The sequence below is a fragment of the Doryrhamphus excisus genome, chromosome 3, assembly GCF_030265055.1.
Source record: "Doryrhamphus excisus isolate RoL2022-K1 chromosome 3, RoL_Dexc_1.0, whole genome shotgun sequence".
NCBI classification, from domain to species: Eukaryota; Metazoa; Chordata; class Actinopteri; order Syngnathiformes; family Syngnathidae; genus Doryrhamphus; species Doryrhamphus excisus.
The window spans coordinates 7,449,736-7,464,277 of NC_080468.1; the positions used below are offsets into that span (position 1 = coordinate 7,449,736).

General features: G+C 42.2%; 1 protein-coding gene across 8 annotated transcripts in view; it reads left to right on the forward strand.

Moving 5' to 3' along the window:
- The window catches only part of pde4dip (phosphodiesterase 4D interacting protein), a 47,835-nt gene that overhangs the window by 10,114 nt on the left and 23,179 nt on the right, over positions 1-14,542 (forward strand). For 2 of the 8 annotated variants that reach the window (XM_058066731.1, XM_058066730.1), the window contains 14 exons: positions 1,335-1,411; positions 3,132-3,255; positions 3,336-3,487; positions 4,528-4,684; positions 5,636-5,689; positions 11,715-11,852; positions 11,932-12,051; positions 12,122-12,214; positions 12,480-12,704; positions 12,780-12,938; positions 13,023-13,124; positions 13,636-13,773; positions 13,855-14,034; positions 14,123-14,317. In XM_058066731.1, the coding sequence (XP_057922714.1) occupies positions 1,335-1,411; positions 3,132-3,255; positions 3,336-3,487; positions 4,528-4,684; positions 5,636-5,689; positions 11,715-11,852; positions 11,932-12,051; positions 12,122-12,214; positions 12,480-12,704; positions 12,780-12,938; positions 13,023-13,124; positions 13,636-13,773; positions 13,855-14,034; positions 14,123-14,317 (1,914 nt within the window). Of the gene's footprint in view, positions 1-1,334; positions 1,412-3,131; positions 3,256-3,335; positions 3,488-4,527; positions 4,685-5,635; positions 5,690-8,556; positions 10,383-11,714; positions 11,853-11,931; positions 12,052-12,121; positions 12,215-12,479; positions 12,705-12,779; positions 12,939-13,022; positions 13,125-13,635; positions 13,774-13,854; positions 14,035-14,122; positions 14,318-14,542 lie in introns of those variants that run through there. The other 6 variants (XM_058066728.1, XM_058066726.1, XM_058066725.1 and 3 more) reach the window with 5 other exon arrangements.

Here is a 14,542-nt window from a genome sequence, read left to right on the forward strand (position 1 = left end):
GAAATGCTGACACAAGGCTCCTGACTCTGCATGCTTTATTCAAGGGTTTGTTGCTGAGGGCTGGAGGACCAACAGGGGCCAAAATAGCAGGTGACGCCTGTCTATATATAGATAGACCTGTTTTTTATGACCATGTTATTGACACACACACATGCACAGTCCACTTTGCTGTCACATTTTGGGATCAATAAAGTACAGTAACTACATTCCTCCCATTTATGTGCAATTTACTGTTTTCCTTGGACTCACTCAATATTACAAAAAGTTAATTGTTTAGATGGCTGGATAAACGTAGTCTTGAGTCTGAGTTGGTATATCTAGCTTGTCGAAGACTAAAAAAGACACGTGAAAGAGGAAGAAAACACAGGAAGTGGTCAATCTATAGATCTGAGTCTAATGACAGGCTTTAAAACCAATAAGCAAATAAGCACTGCTATCTGATCTCAGCTATAGATCCTGAGGTCCAGAATGGAAAAAAATCAGCCCCTGTCTCTCTTCCTCAATGTTCATCTTCTATCCCCTGGCAAGGTCTAAAAGCCCTGATTGCTACTAATGTGTCCCGCAGCAGGTAAACAAACGGCAGAGTTTAACCTATGATCCACAGAAGATAAGTATCAGAGCTGCCGTGAATTCTCCTTGCTCTAAATATACCAACTATAACTGATGATGCACAACACCAACACCGGCTCTCATTCACTCTGCACATGGAGACACTTTGCTATTTTTAAAGAATAGCACGGTAAAATACGGACTGATAACAGACAAACAGTCTTGATATGATAAAATCGTGAAACATGGCTTTAGAGTCACTTAATATAACAATAACTTGACTCCAAATGAGTTGTTACTTTGTCCATGCTAAATATTAGGACACAGACAACAATGCAAAAATGGTTATAATGTTGATGTGCCTACATTCTACATTCATAATCTCCATAATGATAGGATAGTGAAACAGAAAATGCTGTGGGCTTAGGTATATAAATATATAGCTGTGTGATAGATACAGTACCCAAGATACACATAATGTATACTGTAATGTGAGTGTGTGTCTCTTTGTTCTTAACAATAGTGTATAATAACTGTGGCAGTGTACAAAAACCAAAAATTATGGTTAAGTTTTGTAAAAAAAAAAAAAAAAATCATCCAAAAGCTGGGGCTTTCGAAAAACAAGGTTTGACTGTATTTGTTTTGGAGATGGCTGTTTTATCCTATGGATTTGATAAGTACAGTACTGGAATTATTGCCTGATCATGTGACTTTTACTGCCTGCTACTACCCCATCAGACTTGACTAAGGATTGCCACATTGTGTGTGTTTTTTGTGTGTTGCAGAACATTGAACTGAAGGTGGAAGTAGAGAGCTTGAAGCAGGAGCTCCAAGAAAAACAGCAGCTTCTTGACAAAGCCCTGTAAGTTCACACACATTATTTACATTTGTAGTAATAATTGTACAACATTGTTGGTGATATCAGAAACAGGAAAATACCACATTTGCATTTTTCGTTAGAGGTTTAAACTAAGATAAGATATAAAAATGTCATTTTACTGGTGCTGAAATCAACAGAGATGGGTCTATAAGGTCAACATGTGGTGGCTTATAACGTCCCAACTGGGTCTTATTACTGACCTATTTAAGTTACTGTTATCACTTCATATGTTTTAGTGTCACACTATCTGCAAATATGTGACGTGAAGTCATTTTCATGATAAGCGGGAAAGACAATTTAAATAGAAACCCTTGGAATACCATCTACCCTATTTTATTTAGACTGTTGCCATGCAAAAACAGCCATGGTGACTATTTCTGCTATAATACGAAGACGCTTCTTAAAAGAAAAAACATTTGTTTGTGCTCTGTCCAAATGTCCTCAGTGAGGACGCTTGTCCATTCCACTTAGAGTTATGTGCGTTACTGAGACTGGTTGAGAATATCCCAGTTATTTGAGCTGTTGCATGTGCTGAGGCGCGTCAACATAGACAAAGTTCCAGAATGGGTACTCGTGGCGACAGTGTGGCGTGTGCCATTCTGGGAGCGGGAATTGAAGGAGGGTGCCGTAGTCCTGCAACGTGATGTTGACAGACGCTCACGCCACTGTGGTTGGTTAATATTTATGACTGTAGCCCATTTTTTTAGGAGTCCCTCAGTGTACGTACACGTTATGTTCCTGCAGCTTTTAGTAAAAGTCGGAACTTGCACCTAAATTATACACTGTGCACAAAACACGTGGACATATAAAATATCCATTCATCCATCCATTTTCCTCCGCTTATCCGGGTCCGGGTCGCGGGGGCAGCAATCTTAGTAGGGAAGCCCAGACTTCCCGATCCCCGGCCACCTCCTCCAGCTCCACCGGGAGGACACCAAGGCGTTCCCAGGCCAGCTGTGAGACATAATCCCTCCAGCGTGTCCGAGGTCTGCCCCGGGGCCTTTTCCCGGCTGGGCATGCCCGGAACACCTCACCAGGGAGGCGTCCTGGTCTTCGGCGGCCAAATCTGGTTCTTGGGACATATAAAATATTGTAATGAAAAAATGTAAGGGGCGTTGCAAGTGAGGGAGAGACAGCCTTAATGGGAGGAAGTTTCACTCATGAGACCACTATGCTGCTTAGTCCACAACTTCATAACACAAAACATGGAAAGACAAGAACCGCCTGTAAGTAAATAAATATGGCAACCCAAATAATCATATTGTTAAATTAAAGGTTCATCTCTGCTCTGCCTCCTTGTACGTTTTTTTTTATTATGTTGGATGATGCAAGTGTAAACATGTGATATTTCACTCTGTAACATGTCTAAAACAAATAAAACCATGACAATACATAATTTGCATTGGCTCTCATTAGGTTATGTACCTAATGATGTGTCCAGAGGGAGTGTATGTGGTATGTCGTATAAAAATACACGACTGTGAACAACACGTTAGACATGGCATTTACCAAGGTAATAAAAGCCTATATGAAGTGTCTGGCCTCTTGATTCATCTTAGCTTAGCTATAAGTGGAGCAGTGTTGAGTATCCCAGAAAATAAATGATGACTTCATATGGACTTTTTAGGCTCAGACTGAATGTGTCCATGCGTGTTAATTTATGATGCATTAAGCTTGACTGATCATTTGTCTTCTTTGCCAGCACGGCAGCAGAGAGCTTGACCAACCACAATGAGGCCGAGGTGCAGAGACGTTGTCAGGAGAGACAGCAGGAAATCGAACAAATACAGCAAGTGTTCGAGACCAAGATACAGCTCCTGCAGGAGGTTGGCGTGTTTATAACAACTTTACACTTTCACACATATGTTTATCTTGCCTTCAACCGTGGCGGTTTCTGTGTTTCAAGGAGGCCCAGTTAGCACGCAGTGATATGGGGAGGACGACCACGCTGGCTGGGTCACAGTCTGGGTCACAGTCCCTGGATGCCCCCATGGAGGACAATACTGTGGATGAGAGGCCTCCCGACATTTTGGCCCCAAGCAACAGCAACAAAGACAGGTGAAAAGCACCAACAGACCCTTTATGTACACTACAACATTATTAACTGTGAACATGTGTTTATTTACATGATAATTTCGTGGGGGCCTGAAAATGTAAACCTTTCAAAACAAGTTATTTTATCATTTCTTTATTAAAGTATGCATTTACTAGACCACATCTACAACCAGCAAAGACAGATGCCATGTATTCACTTATTTTTAATCCTCAATAACACTGTAGGTTTTGTTAAGACCAAGGATGATACTGCACATACGTGAAGTGTTTCTCTACAAAGTGTCCTTGCCTGGCATGATTTTTGGCAGGTGTTTTGATAGCATTGTTGTCTGGGCAGTAGAGCCCCACTTTTTGTAGAGGGCGCGCTCCGGAACCGCCACCGGCAAATGTCGAGTATTTGAGACCCCCATAAAAATGTCTATTTTTAACACACCAACGCAGGTCGCCCTGCTAGCTTCACATTGACATTGTTCTCCGATTTCAGGTCAACCCTAAGTGACTTGACCCCCAAAGTTTCCCTGCCCCCGGTTATGGGCCACAGCATCAATTATAAGATTAGGGTAGATTCAGCTCATATTCATTTTAAATTAGAAGATGTAAAGGTATTAACCAAAAAGGAATGATAATGTAAGATGATTGATGAACAGATGGAATCGGCATCACGGTGCATTTTACAGCAACAGCAACTATGGTGCATTGAAGGACCGCCAAACAAAGTGAGAAAAGTCAACGCTTAATGAAAAAACATTATCAGTGAAGCATGAAAGCCATAAACTTTTTGAACATGGATGCTGTTCATTTTGCCTGTATTACTATTACTGCCGACTTATGGTGAATGAGATGTGCTTTCTGTGGACAAAGCAGCCTATTTTTCAATAAAAAAAGATTAAAATAATTTGTGGTTGTTCTTAACAAACAACAATTTCTGATTGAAGTTACAGATGTCCGCAGTCTCCTGTTAAGTATTAACTATACGAGGCACCATATCTGTAGATTATTATTTACAGTTATTAACTTAGTACCCAACCTCTGTGTGTGTTCAGAGTTATTGAGGAGCTGACCAAAGAGCTTCAGTCCCGGGAGGCCCTCATCACAAAGCTGAGTGGGGAGAAGACGACCCTTACACAGAGGGTGGGAGAGCTGGAAGTGCAGGTTGACAATCTGTCTTCCTCTTTGCTGCAGAAGGACAAGGATGTGGAGGTACACCGGCCCTTTAAGACACTTCACATTGAGCTTCACATTGCTTGTATGTCTGCTGTATATTAGCTGTATATCTTCACTTTATGATGCTGAGAACCAGTCAGTCAAACAGTGCAGAATTAAAATGAGCCTTCTAATGTTACCACATTCCACTCTGGCCATCGTGGCTCTTCTGGGCAGATCTCTTCTGTGGAAAGGGGCTCCTGAAGCAGCGTATGTCACATTCCTTTGGACTTATTTAAACAGCTGATCGTGTAGGTCAAAGGGAACTTATTAAACAAACACACACTGATGTGAACAGGTGGCTGAGTTTACCGCTATTGCCAGCATCTCTAGAGCTTTAGTGGATGACACTTTCATCTCAGTTATGTTCATCTCAGTTATGTATGTTTCATCTCAAGTTATGAACTCTTAACCCTGCATTAGGTAAGAGGACATACTTTGTAATGTGACGTGTGTTAAATTAAAAGACGACCCGGCAAGCCTCTCTAGGTGGCAGTAGAACTATTTAATAATAATAATAATAATAATAATAATAATATATTATATATTTATTTATATTGCACTTTACATTACAGAGATCTCAAAGTGCTACAAAGAAAGCATAAAACCTACAGTGAAGCAATAAAACAACACAACAAAAGGTATTTATATATTTTAAAAAAAGGCTAAGAAAAGGCCTTTGTAAAAACGTAAGTCTTTAGGCTCCGTTTATTTGAAAAATACACATACTATATTGTACAATATATAGTATTACTATTGGGAGTATGATTCTTTGTTGAACAGCCATTAGGGTACATGTCATATGCATATTGCAGGGTACCAGATGGTGTACTTTGCGGTCGTCTACCGTCATGCATTTGTACAGTAATTACTGGTGCTTCTTCATTGTGCACATGCAATAACATTTTCCTCTCATTCATGTAGTTCTATCTTCTATCTTCATCGTAGTTCTATCAGGAGGAGCTCGGCCAAGAGAGGCTACGCATTGAACAGGAAATGCAGGTGAGTCAAATATGTGTGTTGAAAAATAACTGATGTTCATGAGCCTTCACATTTTGTTGCGAGAGCTCTGCTGAATCTCAAGACGTGTCAAATTCCCCCTAGTTGAAGGTCAGATGCTAAATTTGACAAAGTTGGCCTCCTCCTGGCGAGGCAACAAAATAGCACTTTCAGGCTTGGAACACCATTTATTATAATATATTACTGAAAAAGCTAACAAATAAACACAGTTAGTAAGAAGTATTACGGCCACATGGAAAATATTACAGAATAAAGTAAATGATAAAGCCAAAATGTTAGCCGATAGCCGATGTAATGATAATACAGTGGAACCTTAGTTAACATCATTAATTTGTTCCAGAAGGTCCAACTCTAACCAAAACAGACATTAACTCAATCAACTTTTCTCATAAGAAATAATATAAACCCAATTAATCCCTTCCTGAAAGCCGAAAATGTTAACACAAACTTACTCAACGTAACAGACTTATTATATTTTTATAATTGTAATTTCACATGCAACAGACAATTCAAAATGCATATAAATGATGAATGAAAGGGCGAAATAAATACATTACTTTATCAAATCAAAACAAACAAGTTTCAGCATGTTATTATTAGATTGGTCACAAAATCGCAACTTTATTCTTGTGGCATCATAATTTTTTTTTCTTCTCAGTGTAGCTCTATATTACTCCTCCATAAAGAGTAGAGCCCATCTCTTATGGGTTATATGGCTTATATAATCACACAAAGTAGCAGCTCCTATTACAATCACAGCTTTATCTGAAATCTCCAAGGGCACATGTCTCTTCTTCTTTTAAAGTTCACATCTCTCATCAGTGTGAGCCACAGACATGAGTTATTACTTTGAAATAATAACAACAATACCCTACAGTGTCTTCTTTCCATTCCGCAGGACGGTAGACTGCATGGTAACACATGCCATGCTGGGTTTGGCATGCAATTTAACATACAAATCCATTTGGAGTGAAAAATGCAAATGTTTGATGTTCACCTTGTTTATGCCAGATGTTGCTGTACACATAAGAGGAATTGTTTGAAAGGTCAAGTGTAATATATTTGGGCTATATACGGTACATTCAACAGAGCAGAAGGAGAAATCTCTTCAGTCAAGTGGCGTTTACAGAGATAAAACAGAGTTTACATTTGTGCTTGTGTATCTGTGTACACATTCCAGTGAGGTCTCCCCTGTCATATGTGCACGCATTCTAGCTGGCATCTTGCTCGCTCAGAGTTCACTGACTCTGGTTTCAGTCGACTTGTCAATAAGTCAGGTTGACTTTTGGAGCGACAGGCAAGCCAGACAGACGCGGATATCAAGTTGTTGATGTTTCAGATTGACACTCACCGCAAGAGCTCTTAACACGTTCCCCAGACAGCATAGCCATTTAGAGCCCAATCAATGTCTAGATGGCAGGAAGAGGGGGGTATCATGTTGAAAGGGCAACTGTTGCTAGGGCACATAGGACGGACAAACGACATTAGACAAAATTGTGTGAGAACGCATTGACATAAAGCCAAACTATTACTTCCTGCTGCATTTGTGCAACAATGACAGCATTAGATTGTGACCATCTGCTTGAGCACCATTTGGCTCAATATTGGAAAATCACAGTACTTATGCCTGCAAAAAGGTGATTCCGCACGGTGGAGAGTGATTAGCATGTTGGCCACACAGTCAGGAGATCGGGAAGACCTGAATTCGAATCTCTGCTTGGACATCTCTGTGGAGTTCGCATGTTCTCCCCGGGTGTGGGTTTTCTCCGGGTACTCCAGTTTCCTCCCACATTCCAAAAACATGCTAGGTTAATTGGCGACTCCAAATTTTCCATAGGTATGAATGTGAGTGTGAATGGTTGTTTGTCTATATGTGCCCTGTGATTGGCTGGCGACCAGTCCAGGGTGTACCCCGCCTCTCGCCCAAAAACAGCTGGTATGCTCCAGCATACCCGCGACCCTGGTGAGGATAAGCGGCATAGAAAGTGGATGGATAGATGGGTGGAATACAGGATGACCAAAAACATTAGCTGTTGTTATGATGTCCTCCTGTGTCCATGTAAAGCAAAGTTTTACAGCACTAAATACCTCTGTCTACGGCAACGCACATTACATAATAATATAAACATTTTCAGGCAAAACGGTGACATGTTGCTGTCACACAAGACAATTTGTTTTATTATTTAATGCAAATATAATGTAACTTGTACTTTTCTAGATCTCAGGAAAATAAAATTGAACTATTTAGAATAATGGGTTTTCGTCCTGCATGTTTGTGAGAAAGTCACAACAAATAAAATTACCGCACATAAGGCTTTATTGTTGGACTATTACAACCAAGTCATTGTTGAGACATTTGCACCATGGAGACAAGAAAAATAAAAACTGAACTGATGCTTTTTGGAAAGGATGGAATTTGCAGTAAAAGTGTTTTTTTTTTATAAAGCATCACTATGATCTAATATATGGATGTTTTTATTTACGAAAACATGGACTGCTGTTATGATAAAGACGTTTCCCCACCAGGATATATCCAACATGAGATAATTATACATACTGCAGTTTGCTTTCCATTTAATAGAGCGTTATTAATGTTACAGTGAGCTCTCTTCACGGGCGAGCTGAGTGAGCTGTGCCAACTGGGATTGAGGAAGAAGCGCACATAAAGGAGGGGGAAAGCAGCTGTGTTTATTTCCTCATAACTTAAAATAAGAATAACTTATCACGTGTTTGCACGTTGGTGTGTTTTATGCTGCTCTGTTTTCATAGATTTAAGCATATTATTGAGGTTTAAGATGAAAGAGGTAGCCTGTGTGAGCTGCATGGATTTTTAACACCCCCCTTTTTCTTGAGAATGGTTTGCTCCGGTGCTGCAGGTCTTGTTCAGGCAGCCTCGTCGTTATCTTCCGGAAGATCTCGGGATACACAAGAGCACCTGACCGTCGTTGTTAAAGGCGGTTTGTAAAATGAAGCCAACCTTTCGCCTTTTGTCGCCAACGTTTTCTGGGAAGAAGAGGAATGGTTCCGGTGTGCCTTCTTCCGCCTTGTGTCCGTGTTAAAAGGGCGGTGGACTGTTCGCCGTCACAATGAAGCCATTAGCGGAACAGATCGTCATAGTCCGTTGAATGAATGCCTCGGAGGATCCTTGCTGGTGAAGGAACGGATGAAATCGCTTTTAAATGTAATTCATTCAACAGGATTGGTGATATTTTTAACAATACGTCACTATGTCCGTTGCTAAGGGACACAACACCTGCTGGAGAGGATGCATCTAGCCTAATGTTCACGTTCCTGTCCTGGCCAAGGTTAAATGAAAATATGTGCTGAACTCTACCCCAAAAGCGCAAACATAATGTACATTTGTGTGTACAGCAATTCATAAGTGGCAGGCCTTTTTCTGGCACCTTCAATGCTGGACCTCAAAATGAAAGAGACATGTCGCATATGCGGGCGAGATCTCTACGGCAACCAGCGGAGATGGATATTCCACCCCACTGCCAAGCTCAACCTGCAGGTGCTGCTGTCTCACGCCCTCGGCCGGGAGCTGACCCGGGACGGGCGAGGGGAGTTCGCTTGCTCCAAGTGCACTTTCATGCTGGACCGCATGTACCGCTTCGACACAGTCATCGCCCGCGTGGAGGCCCTCTCCATTGAACGCCTGCAGCGTCTCCTGCAAGAGAAACACCGACTTAGACAGTGCATCGGCGGCCTGTACAAGAAAACCAATGATGAGAACGCACTTGCGTCTACAGAGGATGGAGTAGCAACAAGGGATGGGATGGTGGACATTTCTGGGCTTACTCATGCCAAATATTGTGCCCTGCTTCAGGAAGACCTTGTGTACTCTTTGTACGAGTCATGGGCTGATGACAGCATGGAAAGCCACCATCACCACCAGTCCTCTGCTGGGCCAGGGTCAGAGGTCACAGGATCTCATCGTTGCACTCCGAGGAGGTGTCGCGGGTGTTCCCATTTGCGCGTGACAGACTCTGACTACGAAGCTGTTTGTAAGGTACCGAGGAAGCTCGCACGGAGCACATCCTGTGGTCCTTCAACTAGATATTCAGCCAGCGTCATTGGAGGTAGTGGTGGGGGTCCAGAAGTAGAAGAGAAAGGCAACGTAGATGAGCAAGATGAACCGCCTTCCTCTCTGACGCTGGTTCCTGGATCTCAGGAAGTGTCTAGGACATCAGATAGCGACCGCACTCTCGCTGGACGAGTCAGCTCCAGCCCATCCATAGCATCCCTGGAGACAACTGAGGACTACACTCATCCTGGAGGAACAACAGATGGACTAGTACAAGACCAGATATCTGACTCCCTTTCTGAGCAAGCTCCACAAGGTAAATCCTGCCCTGTGCCAAATCTCTCCTTGGCTCTGTGCTTGCTCCAGAGCTATGCCGTCCACCGGCCAGTCCCAAGCTCCAAGGGCAGTAAACTCCCAGTACTCCTTAGACACAGTGCCAATTATGGAAGGATGGACTTCCCAGATCCAATTCTGGGACTGAACTTTGGAACTCCTGTTGCTGAAAGATTCAACCATGTGCCAACACCTGAGCTGGAGGCCCCCCTGATCCAACTGGACATCATGGCTGACAAGGATCTTAACCTGGCTGATATACATGATTATATGGAGGATGTTTACAAAGGGTATCCTACTCCAAAGCCGCATCAGGTATAACACCCGGAAGAACCAACGGAGAGTGTTTACTACCACAAGATGGGAATGACAACCTATGAATAATTATATTGAAGCAATTGAGTCAAAATGATTCACTCAGCTAGTTTGGTGTCTGAAGAAGAAGACCATGACATCAGCTATGGGAAGCTGAGCGACAGCCACACTGTGGCTCTACTCCTCCAAGCAACATTAATGTACTTAATATGACACTGGCAGTGAAACAGGACTTCAGAACATTCTGAGAGAGCATTTTTAAAATTAAAAATATATATTTTTCTGTCTTTGATGAAAGTATAGTGGCTTCTCACAAAAAAGTTCTCACTCTAGACAATCCGAGCCCCGAAGAACGTTGCTTCAGGAAAAGGCATAGTAATAAAAAGCAGTATTCTACAACAAAACATTTTTAGGGACTTAAAGGTAAAAATTATGTTTAAAAAAATACTTGTTCGGTAATTCCACAAAAACAAACCTTCATTTGCTGAAATCCATCTATCGCAGCAAGTAAGCAAAAGTTGTCAGACATTGTGTTGTGTGTCTGAGGGAGAATATATCAAATTAGCAGTCTGTAAGCTCTCAGACACGGAATGGCCTAATTGCCTAGTGTGTGTGAGAGAGAGAGACAGACAGCGCATGCAACAAAAAGGTTATTGTTATTTTTAAAACACAGACTTTTTTACCATTTAAAATTCCAAAAAACTAAGCAACCGTGTCTCCATATTTTCCAATTGCTTGACGTGATTTCTCTTACGAACAGGACATTAGAACAAAAATTGATCCCCAGTAGTTCATTTTTAAACTCAGTGTGTTGGCCCGCCACAGTAAGATCATGTGATCTCAGAGCTTGTTGGTGTAAGTAGGTTGTGGTTGGGTTGATGTTGAAGCCAGCACACTCTAGTATTGGCCTAATTTTATCCACAACCCTTGGGGATGAACGAGCCACACAATATCACGCCACCAATGACTAAGAGAAATTGCTAGTAATTCCCCGCATTATTGAAACTATGTGAGCTAGTGGGTTTTAAAAGAATCGTGTCAGCAAAGGCATCACAATTAGAACTGACTTGTAGTGTAGGAGAGTGCACATGTGGGTTATGCAAACATAACAGTCGCATAGAGCCCTCAGGGCGTGCTACCTCATGCGTGTAGTGGAGGCAATGTCCTCCTGACAAATTGCAGTTATGTTTTTAAATGTTGAACAACCATTATGCAATCCATCAGCAATGCCTTGCATTTTTAGTTTTTATTCACCATGTCCAATACTTGTCTACATTTAATGTCTTTTTCCTTCTGGTTTTGACCTGACTCACCTCTCTCGTTCAATTCCAGAACCTTGTTGAGGAGCAGCAGAGCCAGCTGAACCAGTATGAGTGTGCAGCCGGGCAGTGCGTCAACGAGCTGCAGAAGGCCCAGCTGCAGGTCCAGTCCCTACAGGCCAAGATCCACGAGAGCGAGGCCAATAATCTGGTAGGACACGCTCATATACTCCGAGGAATGCATTTATATTCGAGTCTGACCCAATGACCCCTCCAATCTCTATATGTAGAAGCTGCAGGAGAAGCTGAGCGAAATGGAGTGTGAGCTGCGTTCCCTCCGCCAGGCCGCTCAGAGTCAGGAAAGAACCATCCTAGACCTTACAGAGTCCATCAGTACCAAAGACACAGAGGTGAATGTCTTTGTATAAATGTTTTTTGATTCATGGATGCATTCTCAGTAATAATAAATTCTACTCCAAGGCCCAGGAGCTCTATCAGCTGATCGAGGGACAAAACTCTACACTATATAAGCTGCGAGAGATAGCCCACCGCAGCCAGCTTGCACAAAGCAAGGTATGGCCCTAGTGCATTATTGTTGTATAGTTAATTCCACTTGTTATTGTTTTGTTTACCATCATAATCACTATTACAGCAGTGATTTCTATAAAAATGAAAAATTAATACTTTTAGGTTGCCAAGTTGCAACAGTATGTGGGTTATTTTAGTTAATGAGGAGCCCAAATAAAGCCATATCTGTAAAGGGCACAGGAAATGGGTCCACTGTTTACCCCTTAACAGGAAGCAGTAATGAAACTGTATGTGTCCTTTCTCTATTTAGGCTCCAGAGGGGGTCAGCGAGTCAGTGACGCTAGCCCAGCTCCAGGGAGAGCTTGTTGGAGTGCAAAGCTCCCTTTTCTCTCTGGGGCTAGAGTTGGAGGCCAGCCAGAGGAGCTTCCGACAGAGCCAGCGGCAAGGTGACGATCTGGTTCGCTCCAAAGACAGACTCACCGCTGACCTCCAAGAGGCACTGCAGCACAGGGCAGAGACTGAAAAACACAATCAGGTTTGTGATTAAAGCAGCATTATTAGCCGTATGAATGATGAAGCATGCTTACGCTCTCAGTTCTCTCTGCTGCAGGACCTGCGCAGCACCCTTCAGAAAATTCGTTCCGAGTTGCAGGCTAAAGAAGCGGTCCTGAGGGAAGCCGAAGCAGAGAGACTCAGTGTAATGCAGGAAAACGAGAAAATCGTCTCACAGCTGAAAAACTCTTTGCAGGACAAGGAGCGACAGTTACAGGTAAACCCCCCATTCACACTTATATATTATATATATACTTATATATTTAGGTACACAACTTTCTAAAATTGTTAATATGTGTAGGAGTACTCTGAGATGTTGGAGACCCCTGGAAGCTCCAAACCGAGAGATGCCCTTTTGGAGAAGCTGAGAGAACGCATTAAAGAACGAGACAGAGCTTTGGAGGTAGTATACAAACATGTATGACAGCGAAGTGAAGATGTATATTTTGTAAATATTTTATTAGCTATAACATAATACCAATAGGAAGACACAAATATATATATATATATATATATAAGATAAGATAAGATAAGAGTGGGGAAATTTGCATTGCACAGCGGCAAGAGTACAGAATCAGTTAAGCAGTACAAAATACACAATATAGAAAAATAAACAATATAAACAACCCAAGTATTAACAAAATCAACAGTTTTTCCCAGAGTTATATACAATACAGTATGTCGATAATATGAAACGAGATGAGATATATGACCAGTCTATACACTGAGATCTTGCTAATGAGTTAATATGAGGCATTATGGAAATACTTCACATAGAGTTTTAAGTAAAAAAAAATAAAAATAAAGTATAATTTCTCTTAAGTAAAATTGTAATCCCAATATGTAATTTACCAGAGCTGCATTAGACTTTGGAAATTATATATCATGGTATTTCCTCCCTCTGCTGCCCACAGCGCTCCATCGATGACAAGTTCCACTGTCTGGATGAACGTGAAGGCCAAGTGCGGACACTACAGCTCGCTCTCAAGGAGAAGGAACGGGACCTGGACAGGCTCCGGTGCATCCTGTCCAACAACGAGGAGACGATCACAGTATGCGCTCAGCACATACCCCTGAGCTACAAGGTTGGTCGACTGTGTGTTCCTTTCTGATATGATCCGCGTTTATCTTAGAGCCTGGATGGTTTGGTGCGAGGGAAAGAGCTGGAGCTGGAGCAAGCCGCCGAGGCCTACAGGAACCTCCAGTGGCTGAAACAGCAGAGCGAGGAGAAAGAGAGAAGCACTCTGAGGGAGAAGGACACCATCATCAGCCAGCTACATGTGGCTCTGCAGGCTCGCAGCAAGGAGACTCAGGTGACACACATGTATTTTCCTTTGCTATCTGCTTGCAAAAACAAAAAAGAAAATCAGTCAACTCATTTTATGTATGTACTGTATGCAGGATTTGACGGCAGCTCTGGTTGCGAGAGTTCAGGCCGGCCCCACCGAGGTGGTGGAGGAGCTGAAGGCTCGGCTTCAGCTGAAGGAGAAGCTCTTCCAGGAGCTGCTGTCAGACCGTAGCCGCCAGTCGAATGAACACCAAACACAAGTGGCGGACCTGCTCAACAACCTCAGCTCCAAAGATCAGTACTTGCAGGTATCAATCCTCACAGAAATACAACACACACCATTTGCACTGTACTTGTTTAAGAAGACATGATACATCAGAGAATAACAATGCCCAGTTTTTGATAGCTGAAATATCAAAAAACAGAACTACAACCACAGCAATCCTCTGACAGCATCAATCACAGCTCGGCATCTTTTTAATACACTCAAGCTACTTTTTCGTGCTACTTTGGTCTATTTTCTTACATATGAC